At 40.7% G+C, this 24,808-nt stretch overlaps 1 protein-coding gene across 5 annotated transcripts in view; it reads right to left on the bottom strand.

Moving 5' to 3' along the window:
* The window catches only part of HERC2 (HECT and RLD domain containing E3 ubiquitin protein ligase 2), a 234,547-nt gene that overhangs the window by 172,656 nt on the left and 37,083 nt on the right, over window positions 1-24,808 (bottom strand). For all 5 annotated transcript variants that reach the window (XM_082840688.1, XM_082840690.1, XM_082840692.1 and 2 more), the window contains 12 exons: window positions 20,948-21,167; window positions 18,389-18,489; window positions 17,747-17,903; window positions 17,189-17,299; window positions 16,472-16,643; window positions 14,574-14,747; window positions 12,717-12,905; window positions 12,005-12,156; window positions 9,831-9,988; window positions 9,628-9,741; window positions 7,812-8,063; window positions 3,567-3,760 (listed from right to left, as the gene is read on the bottom strand). In XM_082840688.1, the coding sequence (XP_082696814.1) occupies window positions 3,567-3,760; window positions 7,812-8,063; window positions 9,628-9,741; window positions 9,831-9,988; window positions 12,005-12,156; window positions 12,717-12,905; window positions 14,574-14,747; window positions 16,472-16,643; window positions 17,189-17,299; window positions 17,747-17,903; window positions 18,389-18,489; window positions 20,948-21,167 (1,994 nt within the window). The remainder of the gene's footprint in view (window positions 1-3,566; window positions 3,761-7,811; window positions 8,064-9,627; window positions 9,742-9,830; window positions 9,989-12,004; window positions 12,157-12,716; window positions 12,906-14,573; window positions 14,748-16,471; window positions 16,644-17,188; window positions 17,300-17,746; window positions 17,904-18,388; window positions 18,490-20,947; window positions 21,168-24,808) is intronic.

Here is a 24,808-nt window from a genome sequence, read left to right as displayed (position 1 = left end):
ATAGACTTCTTAAATTTTTTTCAAATACATGGAAAAGTTATAGTACTCAAACACTAATTAAATGAAAATAAAACTGGAGTACCTACATTAAAATCAGACAAGAGACTTCAGAGCAAGGAAAAGCAGGGATAAAGTGGGGACACTGAACAACAATTAAAGGGTCAATTCATCAAGACAACCGAACAATCCACAATGCGTATGCATCAAACAAAAGAGTTTCAAAATACGTAAGACAAAAATTGATAAACCCATCCTAAAATTCATGTGGAATCTCAAGGTACCCCAAATAACCAAAGGAATATTGAAAAGGAATAACGAAGTTGGAAAAAAGACTCAATTCCTAATTCAAAACTCACTACAAAGCTATAGTAATCAAAACGGTGTGGGTCTGGCATAAAGACACAGACCAACGGAACAGAATAGAGTCCATAAATAAACCCTTGCCTATATGGGCAAATGATTTCGACAAGTGCCAAGACCATTCAATAGGGAAAGAACAATGTTTTCTATAAACGGTGCTGGGAAAACTGCAAAAGAATCTATTTGATCCTTATCTTACACCATATATGACAATAAAGTCAAAATGGATCAGAGACCTAAATATTAGACCTAAAACTATGAAGCTATTAGAAAAAAAGACTGGAAAACCTACATGACCATGGATTTCTCAGATATGTATGACACCAAAAGCACAGACAACAGAAGAAAAACTAAAACTTTTGTGCAGAAAAGAACACTATCAACAGAATAAAAAGAAAACTACAGAATGGGGAAAAAACAGTTGTAAATCATATACCTGAGAAGGGATTAATACCCACAATATAACAAGAACTGTTACAACTCAAAAAAAAATCTAATTCAAAAATGGGCAAAGAACTTGAATACATTTCTCCAAAAAAGACATACAAGCACATGAAAAGATACTCAACATCTTTCCCATTTGTGAAGTGCAAATCAAAACCACAATGTGATACCACTTCATACCCACTGGGATGGCCTTAAAAAAACAAGAAAAAGGAAAATAACCAGTGTTGACAAGGATGTGGAAAAATTGAAACCCTTGTGTGTATCTGGTGGGAATGTAAAAATCATGCAGCTGTTGTGGAAAAACAGTAAGGCAGTTCCACAAAGATTTAAACAGAGTTATCATAATGATCCAGCAATTCCAATCCTAGATATATACTGAAAAAAACCGAAAGCAGGGACTCAAACAGATATTTCTACACTAATATTCATAGCTGTATTAGTCACAATAGCCAAGAGATAAACAACCCATGTGTCCACTGAAGGAGGAATGGATGAACAAAATGTGGGAGTTACATATTTTTATTATTAAACCTTAAAAAAAAATTCTGATACATGCTACAACATGAATCAATGTTGAAAATATTATGCTAAGTGAAATAACCCAGACACAAATGGTCAAATATTATGTGATTCCACTTATATGAGATACCTTGAATAGACAAATTCATAGAGACAGAAAGTAAATTTCAGGTCACCAGAGGCTAGGGGAGGAGAAATGGAGAGTTACTGTTTGATGGGTACAGAGTTTCTGTTTGAGATGATGAAAAGGTTCTGGAGATGGATAGTAGTGATGGTAACACAATGCTGTGAATATGCTTAACGTCACTGTATGTTTTACCCTAATTTTTTTAATGATCAAAAGCATTAAAAAAAAACAAAAACTGACAGAATCAAAAAGAGAAATGGACAAACCCACAATTATTCTTGGAGATACCAATACCACCCTCCCCAAAGGAAGACAGAACAAACAGACAGAAAATCAGCAAGGATCTAGAAAAACTGAATAATACCATCAATGAACTAGATCTAATTGACACTTATAGAACACTTCACCCAATAATGGCAAAATATGTCAACAGCAAAATACTCTTTTTAAGCACACATGCAGAACATTCACTAAGAGAACACAGCCTGAGATATAAAACAAACCTCAAATCTATAAGAATTGAAATCATATAGAGTTTATTCTCTAACCACAATGGAATTAAACTAGAAACCAGTAACGAAAAGATAACAGAATGATCTCCAAACACTTTGAAACTAAACAACACACTTAATCCATAGGTCAAAGAGCAATCCACAAAGGAAATCAGAAAATATTTTGAACTGAACAAAAATGAAAATAATCAAGATTTGTGGGTGCAATTAAAGCACTGCTTAGAGGAAAATTTATAGCATCAAGCACTTATCTATTACAAAAGAAGAAATGTCTAAAGTCAACAACCTAAGCTTCCTCCTGAAGAAACTAAGAAAACAGTAAAGTGATGCCAAGCAAGCTGAAGAATGAAAAAAGGGACAAGAGGAGAAACCAATGAAATTGAAAGCAAAAGAACAAGGGGAAAATTAATGAAACCAAAAGCTAGTTCTTTGAAAAGAGCAACAAAATGGATAAACATCTAGCAAAACTGGCAAAGAGAAAAGACTCAAATTACCCATATCAGGAATGAAAGAAGGGATATCACTGCAGACCCGAAGACTTCAAAAGGTCAATAAGAGAACACTAATAAGGAAAACTTTATACATAAAAACTGGGTAACTTAGATGAAATTGAACAATACCTTGAGTGCCACAAACCAGGAACACTCACCCAAGAGGAAACACTCTGAATAATTCTATATTAAAGAAATTGAATTTGTGGTTAAAAATCTTTTGAGAAAGAAATCCCCAGGCTCCTATGGATTCATAGAAAAGCATTTAAAGAAGAAATGACACTAATTCTACACAACTCATTCCAGAAAATAGAAGAGGATGGAACACTTGCCTACACTTTTTATGAGGCCAGTTTTATCCGGATAAAAAGTCAGACAAGAAAGCACTAAAAAACCCACAAACTAGTATCTCTGAAGAGTCCTGACAGAAAAATCCTCAACAATGTATTAAGCAAATCAAATCCCACAATATAAAAAAAGAATAATACACCAAGACCAGGTGGGGATTATCTCAAAAATACAAGGTTTGGTCAATATTTGAAAATCAGTCAATGTATTCCACTATATAAGCAGACTAAAGAAGGAAAACGTGATCATATCACGTGAGAATAAAAAGCATCTGACAAAGTTTAACATCACTCAGGATTTTAAAAAAAGAAAAACTTGAAAAAAGTAGGAGTTAAAGGAAACGTCCTTAATTTAATAAGGCATCTACCAAAAACAAACAAACAAAAAAACATACAGCTAACATCACAGTTGATGGTGAAAGACTGAATGCCTTCCCCCTACAATCAGGAACAAGGCAAGGATGCACCCCCTCCCTGCTCTTACTCAACATCATATTGGAAGTCCTGGCCAGTGCAATAAGGCAAGGAAAAGAAAGAAAAGGCATACGTATTGTAAAATAAAACTGTCTCTATGTCCAGACAACAGAACTGTTTCTGAAGAAAACCGCAAGGAATCACAGCGAAGCTCCTAGAACTAATAAATGAGTTTAGTACAACTACAGGATATAAGGACTAAACACACAAGTCAATGGTACTTCTACATACTAGCAATGAACACTGGGAAACCAAAATTCTACAAAATACCAAGCCATCTACTCAGTACCTGGGCAGGTCCGCAGGCAATCCCAACTATGTGTTTGGTATCCAGTCCTGGCAGCGCAGCAGGTTCTGGCTTGGTCACACGCAAGGTGTCAAAGTGCTGGCACTGGTCATTGCTCCCCCAGCTGTGGACCTCACTGTCCTCAGTCAGGGCCAGGCAGTGGGTGGAGCCTGCAGCTACATCAATCACCTTCTTCCCTGGGAGGAAAGAGGGATGCAGATACAGGTTCATGCCTATGACTTCTGTTGCAATAAAGATATTTACTTTAGGCCACTCAGGTCAGAAGGCATTTAATGTCAACTTCTAAAGGATAATTCATTGCTTTAATATTATTCACAATTCATCTGCCTTGTGTACATTACTAAAACCCCTGTTGTGTTTTACTAGCTACAACTTATTAAGCCCTACAGCCTGCAAATAAAATAATTCTAGGGTATGAAAAGGATCTGTTCATTTTTCTCATCCATTCAGATTTTCATTCAGAAAAACACAAGTGTACTTTTAATTAACTACTAGATCATATTCTCCTGTCCCAATGTATAACCATGTAAAGTGCACTCTTTTTAAAAAAGACTCTTGTGTTTTTAGAGCAGTTTTAGGCTCACAGTAAAACTGAGGAGAAGGCAGAGATTTCCCATATACTCCCTACCCCAACAGATGTTTAGCCTCCCATTATTAATTTTTTTACACATGGCTGTCCAGTTGTTCCAACATCATTTGTTGAAATGACGATCTTTGCTCCATTGTATTGCCTTTGCTCCTCTGGTCAAAGATCAGTTAAGTACATTTATGTGGATCTATTTCCGAGCTCTCTCTTCTGTTCCAATGATCTATTAGTTCATACTTTAGCCAATACCATACTGTCCTGATCACTGTAGCTTTACAGTTAAGTCTTGAAGTTGGGCAGTATCAGTCTTCCCACTCATTCTTCTCCTTTAATATTGTGTTGGCTATTCTGGGTCTTTCACCTCTCCACACAAACATTAGACTCAGTTTTTTGATATCCATAAAATAAATTGCTGGGATTTTGATTGGGATTGCATTGAATCTATTGATCAAGTTGGAAAGAACTGATATCTTGGCAATATTCAGTATTCCTATCAATGAACATAGAATATCTTTCCATTTATAAAGTTCTTTGATTTCATTCATCAGTTTTGTAGTTTTCCTCATAAAGATCTCACACATATTTTGTTAGACTTATACCTATGTATTTCATTCTTTGGATGCTAATACAAATGGTATTGTGTATTTAATTTCAATTCCATTTTTTTGCTGCTTGTATATAAGAAAACAATTAACTTTGGCATATTAACCATCTTGCAACCATCTGCAACCTTGTTAGTTGCAGGAGGGTTTTTGGGTCAATTCTTTCAAATTTTCCACATAAACAATCATGTCATTTGTGAACAAAGACAGTTTTATTTCTTCCTTCTCAATCTGTATAGCTTTTATTTCCTTTTCTTGTCTTACTGTATTAGCTAAAATTTCCAGTATAATTTTGAAAAGGAATGGTGAGACGGGACATCCTTTCCTTGTATCTGATCTTAGTGGAAAGGCTTTGAGTTTCTCACCATTAAGTATGACATTAGCTGTAGGATTTTTATAGATTGTCTTTATCAAGTTGAGGAAGTCTCCTTTATTCCTAGTTTACTGAAAGCTTTTTTTAATCATGAATGGGTGCTGGATTTTGTCAAAAGCTTTGTCTGCACCCATTGATATGATCATGTGATTTTTCTTCTTTCATCTGTCAATTTGATGGATTACATTAACTGATTTTTTTTAACATTGAACCAGCCTTGCATAGTGTCTGAGTGTGTGTGTGTCTGTGTGTGTCTGTGTGTGTCTGTGTGTGCATATGCATTTTCTTTATATGCCATCCATCAATGGACACTTTGGTTGTATCCATGTCTTAGCTATTGTGAATGCTGCAATGAACATGGGGATGCAGATAATTTTTCAAGTTAGTGTTTCTGATACCCAGAATTGGAATGTCTGGATCACATGGCATTTCTATTTTTATTTTTTGAGGAACCTCCATACTGTCTTCCAGAGTGGCTCCACCAATTTACAGTCCCACCAACAGTGCACAAAGGTTCCCTTTTCTCTACATCCTTGCCAACTCTTGTTATTTCTTGTCTTTTTGATAACAGACATTCTAAGAGGTATGAGGTGATATCTCACTGTTTTTAAATGTATTTCACTGATGATTAGTGATGCTGAACATCTTTTCATGTACCTGTTGGCCATCGTTATGTCTTCTTTGGAAAAAATGACTATTCAGATCCTCTGCCCATTTTTTAATCAGATCATTTGGGGGTTTTTGCTGTTGAGTTGTACGAGTTCTTTATATATTTTGGATATTAACTCCTTATTAAATATATGACCTACAAATATTTCCTCCCATTTCATATGTTGTCTTTTCATTTCTCTGATGGCTTCCTTTGCTGTACAGAAAGATTACTGATTTTAGATCTTTCTTCTTTTCTAGTATATACATTCGATGTTATAAATTTCTGTCTAAGCTTTCACTGCATCCCACAAATCTTGAAAAGCTGTATTTCCATTTTCATTTAGTTCAAAATATTTTAAAATTTCTCTTGTGATTTCTTCTTTGACCTATGTGTTATTTGGAAGTATACTGTTTTATCTCTATGTATTTTGGGATTTTCCAGCTAATTTTCTGTTATTGATTTCTAGTCATTTCCTTTGTGGTCTGAGAGGAGACACTGTTTGACTTCTCTTCTTTTAAATTTGTTAAGGCGTGCTTTATGGCCCAGGCTGGGTCTATCTTGGTGAAAGTCAAAATACACTCTTCAGTGAGAAAGTTTTCTAAAACAAAATCTATTTCTCTCCAAAGTTAAATGATGTAAGTGTAAAATATATTTTTTCTATTTAAATAGTGTTAGCAAAGTACTGTATTTTTGCTTATTAGTAAATCTAACATGACCAACACAAGGGGTGTTTTCAGACATGTCAACATAAAAAATAATTCAGCTGAAAGAACTCTACTACAGTAAGAGAAACAATTCTATCCAAAGAGCCTATTTTAAGAACTACCAAATGACTGTATGTATCAACAGTCACTTAAATACTCTCACAGTACACTATCTCTATCTAATTAATGTTGCTGAGGAAGTTGATTTCCTCCACTAAATGGAAGGAATATAAACAAGAAGGCAAATAAAATTCAAATACATCTCCATAATAAACAACCAATTGTATTACTCTGTAACTTATCTCAGATGCTTAGAAAATAATAAACACCAGATGAGCACACAAAACTTCTAATCACCAAAGTGTTAACATGCTTTAAAATAAAAATGCTGGGGAAAGGAACCCGCAAGTCCCAATTAAAAGGCTCACTTCCAAACTCCCCTGACAAAAAAGCAAAAACATAAAGGAGAATCCAGCGCAGCAATCCGACAAACTTCATCCCTTGTGTCAAATGCAGCCCAAGGCCCGTTTCTGTGAATAAAGGTGTATTGGAACACAGGCGCATTTGTTTTCATATTGTCTATGGCTGCTTTGGGGCTACAACAGCAGGACTGAGTAGTTAGGAGAGACAGCACAAGGCCCTCAAACCTAAAATTACACATAGAATCCGGTCCATTAAAAAATAGCCTGCCCACCCCCTGTAGTGTAGAGATAAAGCACTACAGGCCCCACCTGGTACACTTATCACCAAGCTCTCCCATACTTTACAAGGTACCTGTAAAGCACACCTACACGCCTTGGCTCCCATTCCTCCCAGCTGCTGAGAATGCATGCTGGACACCCTTGACACCAAACAAGAAGATTCATCCATAAAGGATAAGTTCAAACAAGACCACTCCAGGCTGACCCAACCCCATCTCCCTCTTTGCTCCCATAACACCACGCATATCCATAGCAAGCAGACGACCTCACCAAACGGAAGTTAATCTCACTGAGGCCAGCTGAATGAGTAATGAATGGGTACTTGCCACAAAAAAGAACTCTCCAATAAAAACAAACAAACAAAAGAACTCTCCAACACCGGTAAAATTTAAAAGTTTCAAATTAAATTTGATGAAAATAATTCTAGGTCACTTTTTAATACAGACAAACCACTTTCCACTTATTATCTATACCTATCAAAATGTGGATAAAAGCTTCTAATGATGAGTCATTCACAGATGTCAGATAAAGAAAAATACCTGCAAACTTTAAAAGATTACTAAAGACAACTGCCTCAGATGGTTTTAAAAGTTTACATTTTGCACTCACCTTGCAATCCTTCCAAGAGTTTGGGATAACGAACATGTTCCTCTGTTCCATGCCCAAGTCTCTGGTTGTCACCTTTCCCCCATGAATAAACCTGGCCGTCTTTTGTCAAGGCAACAGAAAACTGACTTCCACATCGGACTTTGACAACATCCAAGTCTTGAAGCTTCTCAATCAGCTTTGGTGTTTTGCAGCCGTCACTACCACCTCTGCCCAATTTCCCATAGTCACCATCTCCCCAAGACCACACCTGACCTAAAAAATACAAGTTATTTGAGTAAAAATAACTGTACATCTAAATAAAACTTCTAAATGCCTGCAAATAATCAATATAGCCAATAACACACAAAAATCTAGACCACTAATGTATATAGCTGACACTACACAGGTGGTTACTGACCAAATGAAATCTAGTTTCTATTCAGGTTGATAGAGAAGCAATTAAGAAATGGAAAGCTGAGTTTTCTTCTTGTTTTAACTGAATGAATAATAAAATCCTAACCCTTGCTAGTTTGGGCTCAATGATACTGCTTCCACTAATTACTAAACACAGAGCGAAAGCTCCACTGCTTCCATAAAACACAGCAACTGGGCCCATGGCCCACTGCACACCACTCTTGTTGTGTTGACCACAAGCCAAACGTACGATTGTATTTATTCCCAGTAACAGTTGTTAGTGTAATTTAATTAAATATTACATAAGGGGATAAAATTAAGTTGCTCTCTGTGGAAGAGCAAGGCTGAGAGGCTCCCAGCTAATCCTGACAGACCCCACGATTCGAAGGACAGACCCCCACAATACTGAAAGACAAATACAGTTTAAAAAAATCAACATCAAGGGCTTCCCTGGTGGCACAATGCAGGGGACACAGGGTTTGATCCCTGGTCCGGGAAGATCCCACATGCCGCGGAGCAACTAAGCCCATGTACCACAACTACTGAGCCTGTGCTCTAGAGCCCGTGAGCCATAACTACTGAGCCCGTGTGCCTAGAGCCTGTGCTCCGCAACAAGAGAAGCCACCACAATGAAAAGCCCACATGGCGCAACTAGAGAGAGCCTGCGCGCAGCAACAAAGACCCAACGCGGCCAAAAATAAATATAAATAAAATAAATTTATAAAAAAAGAAATCAACATCGGGAATTCCTGGCAGTCCAGTGGTTAGGACTCCACCCTCTCACTGCTGAGGGCCCGGGTTCAATCCCTGGTGGGGGAACTAAAATTCCACAAGCCGTGCAGTGCTGGGTGGGGGGGGAGGGGGAGGAATCAACATCGAACTTGATAAATGTATCCTCAAAAAGTGTCAAATGAGTACAATCGCAGTAATGAACACAAATATAAAACTGAAATTAAAAACAAGTATCATACTGTGAATACACAAAGACTAAGCAGGATTTACCACAGGGAATCAAGGGTGGCTGAACATTAGGAAATATAATCAGAAACGACTTAAAACGTCAATTATTCCATTTATTTTCATTTCTTTGTTAAAAAGTAAAATGCCCAACCAGGAAGGATGGTAGCTCTCTGGCCCTGGGTAACAGAAGTTACAAGTCCCATAACTTCTCTACCTCTCCTGAAGACACTGAGGTGCACACTTAAAGACTCCAGGGACTTCCCTGGCGGTCCAGTGGTTAGGACTCTGCGCTTCAACTGCAGGAGACCCAGGTTCAACGCCTGGTCAGGGAACTATGATCCCACAAGGCGTGTGGCACAGCCCAAAAAAAAAAAAAAAAAGAAAGACTCCAAAGCTCATTCCCTCTAAGAGAGCGGCCCTCCTCATCCTGAGAGCCTGTCCAGGGCAGCAGTGCCCCACATACCATTCTCCGTCACAGCCAGCGTTTGAGCATCACCACTCCCACATGCCACGTCAATGACCTTCAGCCCTTTGAGCCCAGCTACCAGCATCGGAATGGCCTCGTCTTCACTGGAGCCTTCAAAAAGATAGGACCACTGTTACTGCAAGTCCCTCAGAAGAGGCAGCCTCATGCTGCATGCTCCAGCTGACTCAGAGCAGACATACCGTGGCCCAGTCGCCCATAGTTCCCCCGGCCCCAGGTGTACAGCTCGCCCTCGGCAGTGATGGCCGCGCTGTATGTGCTCCCACACGCAATGTGCACGACATGCTTCCCAGCCTGCTTTCCTGAGAAGGCAGAGATCACCTTAGGCTCCTCAAGAGGCCTGTGGAGAGAAGAGGAACAAACGTGAATGGCCTTCTGAGACCTTCCTATTAGTGACACTACTGGGAATAAACTATCAGAGCGTCAAAAGACACTTTCAATGAAATAATTAAGAAATACAGAATTCAAACACATACCACCTCCATGATTCTTTGTTAAGTGGGCACCTAATGCCAAGCATGGCATCCAGCAGACTATCACAACAGTGTCTGTTAAAGACAAAGGTGATCAAGTCCATGGCAGCTGTGGTCACAGTGGTCTGAATGGTGGCCTATCCACAGACAGCACTCAGCAACAGGGAAAGATGAAGCTCACTGACAGAGCCAGAAACAGAATACTACCAAGTGGCAGAGGGCAGGTCAGTGGCCACCAGGAGCTGGAAGTGGGGAGCAGGGGTTGGCTGCAAAAGGGTCCAAAGAAAGGGGGAGGGGGGTAGGAGTGGGTAATGGAACTGCTCCGTGCCTCATTTATGGTGGCTCCCAGCTGCAGGCATTTGTGAAGCTCACCAGACTGTGTAAGGGAAGCTGATGAATTTGTAAATCTCCTTACACATGGTTGAAATTTATACGTATTTATTAAACAAATGAGAAGAAATGATGGAGCAAGGTTTACTAATCGCACTGCAATCTATATTTTACAAATGAAAAGTCAGAAACAGCAAGGATGAACTGGGCAGAAGAGTCTCCTTAGTTGATTCTTCACCTTCAAAATTAGCAAAATGCCCGATGCTTATAATCTAAAATATGTCTGATGTGATTGGTAACACCCACTCTAGCCTCTCCAAAGACATAGTTCGCTCACTCTGTGACCCACTTTTCTGCAAAATAAACACACACAGAGGCAGGGGCACACACGGGAAGGGGGACAAATGACTCTACTCTGGTACCACTTCCCCCTTCTTCCATTCAGCTCAAGTCTCAACCCCCCCACCACACACACCAAAGTTCCTCTGCAGCTCCTGCCCTTCGTACTGGTCTCCTTTCCTTCCCTCAACTCCTCGAGCAATGGACAAGTTAGTCAACCTAGCACTTAACTTCAACTGAGTATTATTTTATTACAACATATTTTATGCATACTAATTATATATAACATAAAAAAAGTAAAAAGACTAATGCCTCCATCCTGTAGCTCAACCCTTTCAAATCCTGTGTGCTCCATGCTAATCCTGCCCCCCTGCTAACCTGAGAGTAACAATTCTAAGTTCTGTACTTATCATTCCTTTTTTTCACTATCATTTTACCACATTTGTCTGAGTCCCCTACAACACTGTCCAGTTTGGAATATCAAGTCTGCTGAATGCTAACACCCAGTATGCATGACTCTTTCTTCACGGTTTGGGATCCTTCCTGGTGGATGTCCACCTCCACCCCAGTGAGAACGGGGCAGTCTCCTCTCGACTGCTGCTGCCCACTCCCTACTCACGGCTCTGACCACTTTGAAATGGGGCTGCATCTTCAATTTCAGCCTAAGGCTTCACTCACAACGGCAACATACAAAAGGGCTCCTCTGATTCTGAGGCAGCCATCAGAACTGTTTCTTTTCACAAGCCTGCATTGAGAACAACCATTCTGTTTTATTTCTTGGTCTCTTAACGATAATCGAAGGCTTCCGCAAAATAAGGTATTAGGAAACTCTTGATTTTATTAGCTGGGAAAACGACAGTATGGCTCAAGGAAACGAGGACCTCATCTGACAGAGATGTGTGGAGACTGTAAATGAAGGAAGAGTGTGGGATTTGGTTTAGGAAACCCCACAGTGAGGGTGCGGCGTGGGCAGCTAACAACAGGAGTAGCAAAAGTTGGGGGAGAGGAACACGAAGGCCAGCTGCCATCACTCCCTGTGCTGGGGGCACGACTGCCCAGGGCCACCAGAGCTCTGATCCCCCTCGGCAGCCCTCTCCGTCCTAGCCCTACATGTCTGAGCAGCTGCAAAACACCTCACCACACTTTTCTTTTCCACCCTATTTTGGTTACAGCAGCACAAGAGTGTGTCAGTTACAGGAATAGGCTGTACATACACTGTGTCCCCGTGGCCTAGACGTCCACCATCCCCACAGCCCCAGGAATACACCTCTCCGGTGGCTGCCAAGGCCAGGTAGTGGTGACCGTCCGAATGGGCAGCAATTTTTACAATGTTTCTGGAGGCAAGACCCTGGACCAGCTGTGGAGCCTAAAAAGGTAAAAATAGGAAGAAAATTGGTAAGCAGTCCAAGGACAAAGAAAACAGCATGACTCGCCTCAACCCTGTACCTTACGTTGACAAACTCTTCTCGAACTGAAAGAACATGAGCCTCTGGTGGTTGCCAGGCCACCTGTCCAGTCACCCTGCCCCAGCACCAACAGAAGAGCACCAGGCGGGCGGCCTCCACGTGCTCAGAGGTGAAGAGCTCCTTCCTTTAACAGGAACGTGCCCAATCTGCCACCAACCCCACGACTGCCTCATTTGTTACTACCTTCCTGGCCCCCAAAGTGAAATGACGTTACAGTTTACAAATGGGAATAACAGCTGGCAATAAATGGCGCTGTAAGGAGTTCCTGAGCTTAAAAACTGAGAAATTCTGCCCCCCAAATCTTGACAATAATGATCACGATTAAAATTTTTAAACACAACTAATAATATACAATGAGCAGGTGCTTATAAATCTTCAGAAGTCAACTGACAGAAAGAAAGACAAGATCCACAGCACCCACAGCAAAGGGGCCCCTCCACCAACCCGCCCCAGCACCTACCAGCGTGTCACTGTTGTAAGCCTGCGTGTACACACGGCCATTCCTCGACAAGATCAAGAAGCGCTTCTCTGCACAGGCGATCTGTGTGACCCCCAGGTTGGCAAGGCCTTCACACTGAATTGGACCGATCACATTGGCATAGTATTTCCATCCTATTAACCCCCATCCTATGACCTCTTGCAATGATCCCTGTCAGACAACAACGTAAGGAAACATTTTCTTTATATCAGCAAGAAAATTCTTTCTTAGACAAAAGAAAGAATAATTCATGCAAGGAGTAACAATGAGATACAGTAAGATAAAAATAAAGGAAGTAAAGAAAGAAGCTGATTCACAACATCAAAATAACTCAGAATACCCCATATGGCCTCAGTTAGCAGGTAAGATGAAGTAACTGAACAGGCTTCTTTTCCACAGCATTTCATTTTAACAGAGCCCATTAAGAAGTAGTACAAGTAGACCTGAAACATATTTTAAAATGCTCAGACCATATCAGGTTACCACTTCGCCGTTACAGGCAGGGACCCGAAGACCTAAGCACAAGCCTAGGAGACAAGTGTCCCTGGCTGTTGGTGGGAGTGAGAGGAATGAAGCCACGTGAGAGCAATTTGGGGATAATCAGCTCACGTGTCCACCACATCGGGCACATCACCAATGCAGACGCGTGCACACACATAGAGGAACAAAGGTAGAGGGTAGCCATCGCAGCATTACCTGAGTAGCAAGCTTCTGGCAACACAAGTGTCCACCAATAGGAGACATTTTAAAAAATCATGATACGTCCACATGTGGAACACTAAGTTTCTTTTAAAAATAAAGAGAGAAGCTCTGCTTACTTATACAGAGAGCTCTTCAGTAGTCGGCTTAGTGAAAAAACAAGCTACAGAAGTGATATAATACAATACTGCTGAGAGAACTGAAAGGATGCATAAGGGACCAGAAGCATGAGAGGCAAAGGTGGGGAAAGAGGGCGAGGAGGCAGTGGGAGAGGAAGTGACAGGGTGTCTCTGCATTTAGTTTTCATTGTTGAGCCATAGGAATGTATTACTTATCTGGAAAACATAAATACCTGCAAAATAAAATAAATACTCCTCGTATTAAACATTAAAAGTTAGAAGGAATTCCCTGGCGGTCCAGTGGATAGGACTCTGCGCTCTCGTTGCCGGGGACCAGCTTCAATCCCTGGTCAGGGAACTAAGATCCCACAAGCCACATGGCTCAGCCAAAGGAAAAAAGCATTAAAAATTAGAAAAATCTGCAGTTTGCTGTACAGCAGAAACTAACACAACACTGTAAATCAACTAGAGTCCAATAAAAATTAATTTAATAAATAAATAAAAGTACTTATGCTGCCAAAACAAACAAAGAAAACCATTAGAAAAATCTGGATTCAAAACCAGGATTCTTCTGCGTGACCTTGGCAAGGTTCGGTACCACTCCAAACGGCAGCCTTTTCATCGACACAATGGGGCAGCACAGTGATGGTCGGGTGCGTCTGTGTGAGGTCCTCCATGGGCCTGTACCAGCAGGCCCCCACACACCCAGCTTAGTGTCAGACACGTCGCTACCTTTCTCCTGAGGAAGACAGCGTGGCATGTGGCTGTGGGAAGGCAGGAGAGCGCTCCAGGGACGTGCCCCCGAATCTGGAACCTGGGACACGGGGTGGGTCCTGAACCGCTGTGTGCCTCGGCCTGCTCATCGCCCACTGTGACCGCTAACGACGCCTTAAAGCGTATACATGTTTAAAAGCTGAAAACCAAATCCACCCCAACAGCAGAGAAAGTGAGTCTCCACACAGGTACAGAATGAGAACCTAGGAACATACACACAGAGAATAAACAATGCTCTCGCACTGACCTTATGAGAGGTCGGAGAGCTACAGAGAGGTGGCATACAGGGGGCGGCCAGGCGGTCCAGGTGGGCCATGACAACAACCGCAGTCTGTCGTAAGTCTATGGCAAGCTCGCTGTCTCGCGGAAGAGTGAGGTACCTCAGGAAGCTCTCATTGGGGCTCAGAGGGCCAGACAGAAGCTAGAGAAGAAAAGTAAAGAAACATCTTCAGAAACGGTGGGAAAAATTAAAGTAACACAGTTAGCCTTTAACCACTCTTTATATTTTGGTATTCACAGTTAGACATTATCTGTAAACCTGCCCCTTTCTGGCTATCAAGTAAGAAGTGTTGCTGACGCATTGAGATCTATACACGCACCGCACACAGTGGTGTCCACACATCCGCACATCCATCACCTGTGTGCCAACTCCACACAGGTAAATGACACAGCCCGACCATCCTCAGGTTCACTACCCCAAGGACCCTCGAAAGAACTCAGAGCAATCTTCCCGGGAACAAAGCACTGTACCTCAACCTGGCTTTGAAAACTGAAAACAAAAACCACTTACTTTAATCTAAATGCTGCCCACTCATCAGAAAACCTAATTTTATTTGCACATTAAGTAACAATTCTAATTCTTCTGAAGCCAGAATAGCTTTATTATCACTAAAGACTGCAAAGTGAAAGAATAATTAGGCTGAAACTTCATAACGGAATAGCTAAGTCTTTCCAGAAAAGACCTGCAAGATCAAACTTGTACCTCTAAAAAGCCAAAGCCCCAGGGGTGTGGAGCTGGGCGGGCCCTGCTCTGCCACCAGCCTCAGCTTCCTGGGACTAAACACAGTGATGACTTACGTGACATTCCCTGCGTGGTGCCCCACACTCAGGAAGGGCCAACAAAGTGAGTCGCTATTTCCAACGCTCTTTTTCTAATATTTTTCTGAAAGTGTGCATTTCAGACTTGGCTCCACGCTGCCAACGCAGCTGTTGCTGGCTAATGGAGGTGCCGTCCATAAACAGCACGTGGAGGAGGACAGAGCGGGAAGAGAAGATTTGCCTGGGGCCTGGAAGGGTCAACACCAACCCACAGCAACTGCCCTCAACGCAGACAGAGTGAGGTATCGTGGCAGAACAGCTCCTCTGAACCAGACACACGCTCCCTCCCACGCCAGCCGAGCCTCGCTCCTGCACCATGGCCCCATGTCATCACCGCAGGCACCGTAAGAACGCACTCTTTCTGAAATATCATCAGGATTTTTACCCATCTTCATGCCGCTACTAACTCGATTAGCCCCATCACAGCCAAACCACAACACGACTGGCTGCCGGGAACACAAAAGCGCTAAACGCACAAAAGGCTCAGGGGCTCCAGCGTAGCAGAAAGAAAACTGCATGGCCAGCAAGGCAGCAGATGGATCTCTGTAAAAGCACAAGCTGATATTTGTTAAGAAACATGGTCCTAACACACACAATCCAAAATGAACACAAAGGGCCAGGGTCTACAAAACACAGCTGGCTCTGGCCACTCCTCAGTTGCTGCAAAGAATCCGAATGTGATCATGCGATGTTCTGCTGTATCAACTGTGACCTACACAATGACCTGCCATAGCCAATCCCACACCTGACTCACTGTTTGCTTTGTTTTTTTTCTTTATTTTTGGTCATACCGCGCAGCTTGCAGGATCTTAATTCCCCGACCAGGGATTGAACCCGTGCCCCCTGCAGTGGAAGTACGGAGTCTTAACCACTGGACCACCAGGGAAGTCTCTGATTCACCGTTTTAATGGCCAAAACCACTCTCCCCCCAGAAGCAACTACCACCACAGATAATGTGCTCTGGTCTTGTTTATAAAAGGCTAACTCCTTTAGGGTAAGTGAAATGAAGAGAGCTACTTAAGTGCAAAGTCTCGTGATGATACCTACATGAGTGTCACCTTCTGTATGGGGGGCATCTTTACTGCACATGATGCTCTGGAACCTTTGCAGCAAAGGAAGAAGGGGGGCGCTGGTACCCTGGGCAGACCGCTCATTGTCAGTTTCCTGTGTCCCACTGTCCCACAATTGAAGCAGCAACAGGATAGCAGATAACATTTGGCTGGAAGAGAAATTATCTTTATTCTCTAGTAAAAACTTTAACATTTTTTGCCATGGTCTGTAAAAAATAAAAACAGACAGCTAAATAAAACTGAAGAAATACTTTAGATTTGAAAGGAAACTAAAACAAGGCCCTGAAAACAATTCTTGGCAGTAAAATCCCTAAATCAATGCCAAGATTTTAGCACAAGACATCTACCTTCTGTGGATGAGAAACATAAAACCAGTTAAGAAGCTCAAATAGCACTTTCTACAGGGAATTTCTAGGACCTTAAATTAATGGAATAAAAATAACTACTTGAAGAAAATTAAGAGAGAGAGGGAAAAGAAATAACAGTTCCTAAACTACTAGAAAGTTGAACACAAAAAAGGAAGTGAAGAAAACTTAAGTGTACCCAGGTCTGAAAATAGAGGGTCTGGGACATGGTTCTTTGATCACAGACCACCACACATTTCCTACAGTCACAAATAGTTCAATGAAATGCAACAGCTGCTCAGATACAGAGCCATCTCCCTACAGCACTCCCAGCCTATAGCACCCCTCACCTCAGCGTGCCTCTCTGCACAGCCAGCTCTAACAGGATGGCCAGGGCCAGGTGCTGGTCCTGCAGGGGGATACTTCCTGGCCCTTTGGTACCAGGCGTTCCATGAACATCCCTGAAATGACAGCAGAGGATGCAGGGACAAAGTAACAACAGACCTTAAAGACAGCATACTTAAAACAAGCATGTTGTTAATGTTAAATTAAGTACCTTCCCTTTCCCATGGAGAAATATATTTTTAATATTTAGAATCAGGTTTCTGAGACTTGCTTACTCAAATTTAATCAGAGATTCTAAAGCATACAATTAACCTGTAAAGATAAGTTTTTATTAAAAGTATTAATTCAGATACTATACGATGATTACATTAGAAGACATATTCCAAGTTGCTGTAGCATAAAACTACTTGTATCATTATTCAAATGATGAGCCTGAGGGTACGCTGGAAACACTCCAGAAACCAACCTACTAAATTTCTTAGCTCTAAAGAGAAGAAGGTGAGACGAGACTGCAAAGCATGCTGGAACCGTTCACACAGTAAAATGTGAGAGGAAGAACTCACCCGGTCACGACGGACCTGAGGAAGCGGGTTGCTCTTTCTACCACCTCCAGCCACACAGAGGACACTGTGCTCTCATCAAAGAGCGAGGCCTCAGGCAGGGCTCTCAGGGCGTCCAGGGATTCCTGCAACAGCTCGCTGCAGAGGTCCGCGTCCTCCCCTGGGCACACACAAGGCAGATGACGCCACCCGTACCCAGGCAGCACACAGAGTTCTCCCCACTCTCCCAGGCAGGTCTCCTACCCCCAGAGTGAGAGGATGCCACTGGCAGGTTTTCAATCTCTCACTTTCCTCTCAATGAGATACCGCAAGAACTCAGAGACTAACACTGAACAGTTGCTCCAACGTCAATTCTTTTTTTTATGACTCTCATGTGAGCAATTCTAATTTCTGGTTCTCCTAGAAAATAAATCAGTACAGAGGCACTGCGGTGGTTCACCTGGGATGTATGTGCATACGCACCTTTTTTCTTAGAAGCACAGGCCTGCAAAGTCAAACAGACTGTGAAGCCTCTCATTTTACAAACAAGGAAAATGAGGCCTAGAGAGCACATGGGATCAACCCAGGAGCACGTGGTGGCAGAAGTGAGGAAAGAACCCACATCCCCTGATGTGGCAGGAAACAGAACACGCGGGGCACACGTACCTGACCGCCAGGCCCTGCGCAAGAACGCAAAGGCAAAGGAGAGAGCTGCTCGGGATCCAACTCTCGCAAGGCCTTCCACTCCTTTGCCTGTGGGCCGGGAACTGCGGACAACATACATGGGGGGGTGTGGGAATTGGTCAGTCAGAGGCATGTGCAAATTCTAAAATAAAATAAGTAATACGAAAGGATTTGTTCCAAAATGTGATCAATGGGTTTCTTTAGATAGCAGGATCACAAATGACTTTTAGTTTCACACTTTAAAGACTTTTATCAAATGTCCTTTGTAAAGGAAAAGTTTTCTCTTTGAGGGGAAAAAAAAAGACAGTTAAAAAGAATTTTAAATGACTTGCTAAAACACTCATGAAATAACCTCAGGGAACTAATATTATTAGTTGGGGGAAGACAGATGATAAACGAAATAAACAGATAAACATAAAAGGGGGGTTCAACTTACAAAGGAAAGAAAAGGCAGGTGAGGGGTAAGGAGCACACAGAAAACAAGGCAGCAAGTGCCGACGCTCAGCCCCAGGCCTGGGCATCCGCTCTGGCCCTCCCCCTGCCTAGGGCTATGTGGCTGCTAGGTCTGCAGGCCCCATCGTGTGCTCTTCTCCTTCACTCACACTCCCACCTACCTCAGCAGGTAACCCCGCCTGAATTTAGTGCTTTTCATTCTCACGTGTTTTTTAAGCATTTTTCTACTTATACATGTTAATTTAACAAGACATGGTTTCATTTTGCACGTATTAAGAAGTTATACAAACCATAAAAATCATCCTTTTAAAAAAAACCTAGAATATAAAAATGTGTGTACAATATAAACTCAATCATACGTAGCAAGAAATTTTATTTTCAACTTTATACTGTTATGTATTTCTACTATATACTTCACTCTCCAAATTTACTCTAATTTGCTTTCATAATTAGGGAGAAATGTTATTTAAAATGGGCAATCATATAGAATGATCTCCCCAAGATACAATATCAAGTCAAATTAGCAGTGAGGAACATGGGGACCCACAGAGGCAGCTGGTATGCGCACGTCTATGAATCCTGAACAGTGCAGGATACGTGCTTGGGGAGCTCTACGAGGAAACAACCCTCTAAGAAAGCTGTACCAGGAGAGGCATGAAGCTGGGGTTCCCCTCAGCCAATCGCGACCTCATCCACGGAGAAAGAGCCAAACAGTCCTAAATCTGTACCGTGTAAAAACTGCTAAATCTTCAACAAGTGGCTCTCCATTTTATAGCTATTTAAGAAAACAGAAATAGAAATAGCTTGGACCCACCCCCATCTACGCCAATCAACTATCCAACCCACAGCCAGTTCTACGAAAAAGGTAAAACCCACTACTATCCAAATAAGTCGAGAAATTAGGGAAAGATATCTACTAAAATTTAGGAGATAACACTACACATCTAACAGAATGGCTAAAATAAATAAGTGACAACACCACCAAATGCTGACGAGGATATGGAGAAATGGAACCACTCATACATGGCGGATGAGAATGTGAAATGGTACAGCTATTCCGGAATCAGTACGAAAATGTCTTACAAACCTAAACGTAAGACCCAGCAATTGCACCCTAGGCATTTATTCCAGAGAAATGAAACTTAAGTTCACACAAAAACCTGTACACAAATATTCACAGCAGCTTTATTCAAAATACTCAAAAATGCTAAACAACTGAGATATCCTTCAAAGGCTGAGTGGTTAAACACAATGTGGTACATCCATACGTGGAATCCTTCTCAACAATGATGACACATTCACCTACTTGGAAGAATCTCAAAGGAATAATGCTGAGTGAAAAAGCCAACCTCAAAAGGTTACATAATAAACATGGAGAACAGGTTAATGGTTGCAGCTATAAAAAAGGGACCTTGTCCTGTACCCTGTGGCAGTACTGACAGAAATCTACACCTGTGATAAAATCTCATGCATACACACATACACAGAGGATTGAAAGCATGTAAAATGGGAAATCTGAGTAAGACGGGTACAATGTATCAAAGTCGATATCCTAGTTGTGATTTTTGTACTACAGTTTTGCAAGTGAAAAACTAGGGAAACTGGCTGAAGGGTATAAGGAATCTCTCTATTATTTCTTACAACTGCATGTGAATCCATAAAAGCATCTCTTGTAAGAAAAGAATAAGTAAATCACATTAAGAAGAAAAAAAATGAAGCATCTAAACTAGTTAAGCACTACTACAATGTGATAATTCCCTACCCGGTACCAAAACAAAAAGAATATAATGTTCAGATCCCATTTTCAAATCTAGACATGCCAATCTAAACTTCTGACTGGCTTCTACAGTTACTGACAGAACGGGGTCTTTAAAATAATGGTACAGGTTACAGCATAGCCTGTTACTTTATGAGCAAATTGGGAAAGCCATTCTCCAGATTATATGAAACATACAAAAAGGGAAAGAAAGAATAAAATTTCAGAAAACAAAAACAGACTATATTGAAAGCCTTAATTCAACTTTCTTAAACAAAACAGCATGAGTTTTATATTTAGCTGGTATCAGGATTCTTTCTTAAGTATATTACCTTTTTTTGTCCACAGGAGGCAAAGAAACACTGCTGCTTTTCCACTTAACTTTGACATTCTCCTGAAAAACGGTTCTATTCAAGGCAATGAAGTATCGTTCCAAAACTACGAGCCTCTGCTTGAGCCTCAGGGCTGAGAGGGTGGTGGTGGCTGACTGGATGGCCAGAGCTTGTTGCTCTCTAACCAACACAGAAAGACACTCCTTCAGTTCATTCACCTCTAGAAAACAAGATGAAACACCCAACCTCTGAATATCATGGGCACAGTTTGTTGCAACATTATAAAATGGGTAACAATAATAGGTAGTAGCTGAGTGCTTAATATGTGCCACAAACGGTTTTAAGCAGTTTACACACATTAGGTAATCCTCACAGGCACCATTAAGAGGTAGTACTGCGCATGCATTCTATGGAGGAGGAAACTGAGGCACAGAGTGCTTGCCCAAGGTTACCCAGCTGAGTATGGCACACGGGAGACCACTCTTAGCCACCATGTTATACTGCCTCTCTGTAAACATGGTATAAAAGTTTTTAACACAAAATTGTGAAGTCAATCCTTATCAGCAACACATTTCCTAGATAGAGAGAAAAACTACATCCAGTATTTTCATGTTATAAAACCAAATCCAAAATAAAAACAGTTTCAATAAATTGCCCAGCATACATGACCGATGAGAGGCAATACATTTATGGAATATTTCAGAGAAAGATGAAGTAACTAGTCAGAATGTGCTATGGGTAAGTAGTATTTCATCATACTGTTCTCTCTACTGTGTATGTTTGAAATTTTCTACACTTAAGGACTTTTTTTTTTTAGGTACCTAGAAGAAAATTACGTGAATGAAAATAACTAAAAGGAGTCTTGTCTTACAATTAAGCATAAAGCTGCCTTAAGTTGAACTGTAAACTAAGTTACCTTCCACCAACTCCCTATACCAATAAAGCACCCAGTGGTAACGAGAGCAGGAGATGTCCTATGCTTGTTTTTCTATCTCTGATATTTATTAGCTATGAAGCCAAAACAGTCATCGCCCTGGTAGCCTCATACACCAAGAGACAAAAGTCACACACCTACTGACTTCCCCTATATGGAAGACATTTATTTTTTAGCTACCCATGACCTAAACATGCTTTTCCTATGGGAGAGAAGGAGATCATAGAAGGCATCAGATGGATACACCTCACCACTCTCTAGGGAGGCCACCAGGACAAAGCTTCCCTCTCCACACACAGGAACTATGGCACAGAGATGCACATCCAGACACCAGAGGTTGGATGCTAAATCTGGAAAGCTCCACTAGCTAAAATGGTTAATCATTATAGAAAACTAGATGGAAAAAATATGTCTTTTTGTGTTTTTTGTGTTTTTCTTTTTTTTTTTGAAAAATACTTTTGGAACTTCCCTGGTGGTCCAGTGACTAAGACTCCATGCTTCCAATGCAAGGGGTGAGGGTTCGATTCCTGGTCTGGGAACTAAGATCCCACATGCTGTGTGGCATGGCCAAAAAAGGAAAAAAAAATTTTTTTTTAAATACAGATTTCAGAAACACTAAAAGCAATGTAACAGAAAAATATGAGAAAAACATTAATAAATGTTTTTTAAAAATACTTTAAATTCCAAACTAGGCTCAAGATGAAGCAGCAGAAAGATTTATACATGAAGTACCATCCCTACCCTTCACAGGCATCCTTGCAGAATCACCTTTGGCCCAGCACTGAGAGGTGCCTGAGGCCCTGCATACATACGGGAGACTTCACTGAGACAAGCCCTGTCAAAGACAGTTTGTCTACACATCCCCCATGCAGAATTTCTTCCAGAAATCAGGCCTAATAAAAGCTTTACCTTCCTGAATAATCACTATGTTTTCTACTTTGAAATAATAATACGTCTCTCTTCCGCGTTGCTGCAAAGCCCAGAGACAACTGTGAAGTTCAAAGAGAGCCTTCATGCCCTTGAGCCTGCTCTCCTTCCTGATGTCCTAACGGTGCTTGCCCTGCCCAACTCCTAATGCCTAGTCAATCAGTCATTTATTGTAGGATACCTTGAAACAAGTAGGTGAGTAAATAAAGTAACAAAGAAACAAATCATGGAGACCATGGGGGGAGCCAGCAGAACTCCCATCCCCTCCTGGCAGTAACAAGGTATAGCACACTCTTGCCCTGCCAGAATGGTGTCACAGAAAACCAATCAAACAGAGTCTCAGAACATAACGTGAAGATGTCCATGTTTCAACAGAAAGTCACTCATCACATCAACAGCCAGGATGATCTCAAAATAAATTTTAAAAAGACAATAAATAGATGGAAACACCAAGATGACAGAGACGTTAGAATACTCTCATAAAGATTTTAAAGAAGCCACAATAAAAAAAATGCTCCAAAAAGCAAAAACAAACACACTTGAAACATATGAAAAAATAGAAAACCTAAGACAAGAAAAAGGAGATTTATTTAAAAAAGAAAAAAAAAAAACCAAATGGAAATTTTGGAACCAAAAAACCTAATAACCAAAATAAAGTTTGGTGAAAGGGCTCAACAGCAGAATGGAAAAAAATAAAAGATGAATCACTAAATTAGAAGCCAGAAGTTGCCAATCGAATAAGGAGAGAAAATACACTGGAAAAATAAAATTGCACTGAACTGAAAACATGCTAGAAGGATTCAATGGCGCATTACATGAAGCAGCAGAAAAGCTCAGTAAACTCAAAGACAGGGCACTGTAGTTCACCCAGTCAGAGCAACAAAAAGAAAAAACAATGAAAAAATGTGAAAATAGGTCAAGGGATATACGACACAATATCAAGCAGACTTCACAGGGTCCCAGAAGGAGAAGAGGCAGAGAAAGGGACAGAAAATTTATTTGATGTAATATAGGAAAAAACTTCCCTAACCTGGGGAAGGAAACAGACATTGAGATCCAGGAAGTCCAGAGAGTTCCAAACCACAGAAAACTAAAGACACCCACAACAAAACACATCATAATTAAAATGTCAAAGGTTAAAAATAAGATAAAAATCTTAAAAGCAGCAAGAGAAAAACAACTTGTTAGATGCAAGGGAACCCCTATAAGACTGTAAGTAGATTTTTCAGCAGAAATTTTGCAAGGCAGAAGAGAGTGGCATAATATATTCAAAGCCTGAATGAAAAAAACTTCTTTACCCAACAAACATATCAAGTAGCAAGTGAAGGAGAGATAAAGAGTTTTCTAGACAAGTAAAAGTTAAAGGAGTTCATCACCACTAATCTAGCCTTAATAGAAATGATAAAAAGAGTTCTTTAAGCTGAAAAGAAAGAGAACTAATTAGTAACAAGAAAACATTTGAAAGTATAAATCTCACTGGTAAAAGTAAATATATAATAAAGGTAGTGGATTAATAACTTAAAAACTGAGTATAAAGGTTAAATGACAAAAGAAGTAAAAATAACTATAACAAACAATTAAGGGATATATAAGATAAAAAGTTGCAAATTATGACATCAAATACACAAAACATGGGAGAGAAGGATAAAAATGCAAAGCTTAGAATGTGTTCAAACGTATATTTATTTATAAATAGAATGTTATAAATACAAGCTGTTATATGTAAGCTTCATGGTAGCCACAAAGCAAAAAACTATAGTAGATACACAAAAGATAATGAGAAAGGAATCTAGGCATACCGTTAAAGAGAATCATCAAATCACAAAGGAGAACTACAAAACAGCCAGGAATAAAACAATTATCATAACGGCAATAAAAACAAACGTTGTCAATAACTGTAAATGTAAATGGAGTAAATTCACCAATAAAAAGACACAGAGTGGTTGAAAGGATTAAAAAAAAAAGAACTCATCTATATACTGCCTACAAGAGACTCACTT

The sequence above is a fragment of the Leucopleurus acutus genome (genome assembly GCF_964270905.1).
Source record: "Leucopleurus acutus genome assembly, chromosome: 6".
NCBI classification, from domain to species: Eukaryota; Metazoa; Chordata; class Mammalia; order Artiodactyla; family Delphinidae; genus Leucopleurus; species Leucopleurus acutus.
The sequence above is the reverse complement of the archived record's forward strand: the minus strand, read 5'-3'. Positions and strand labels throughout refer to the sequence as shown.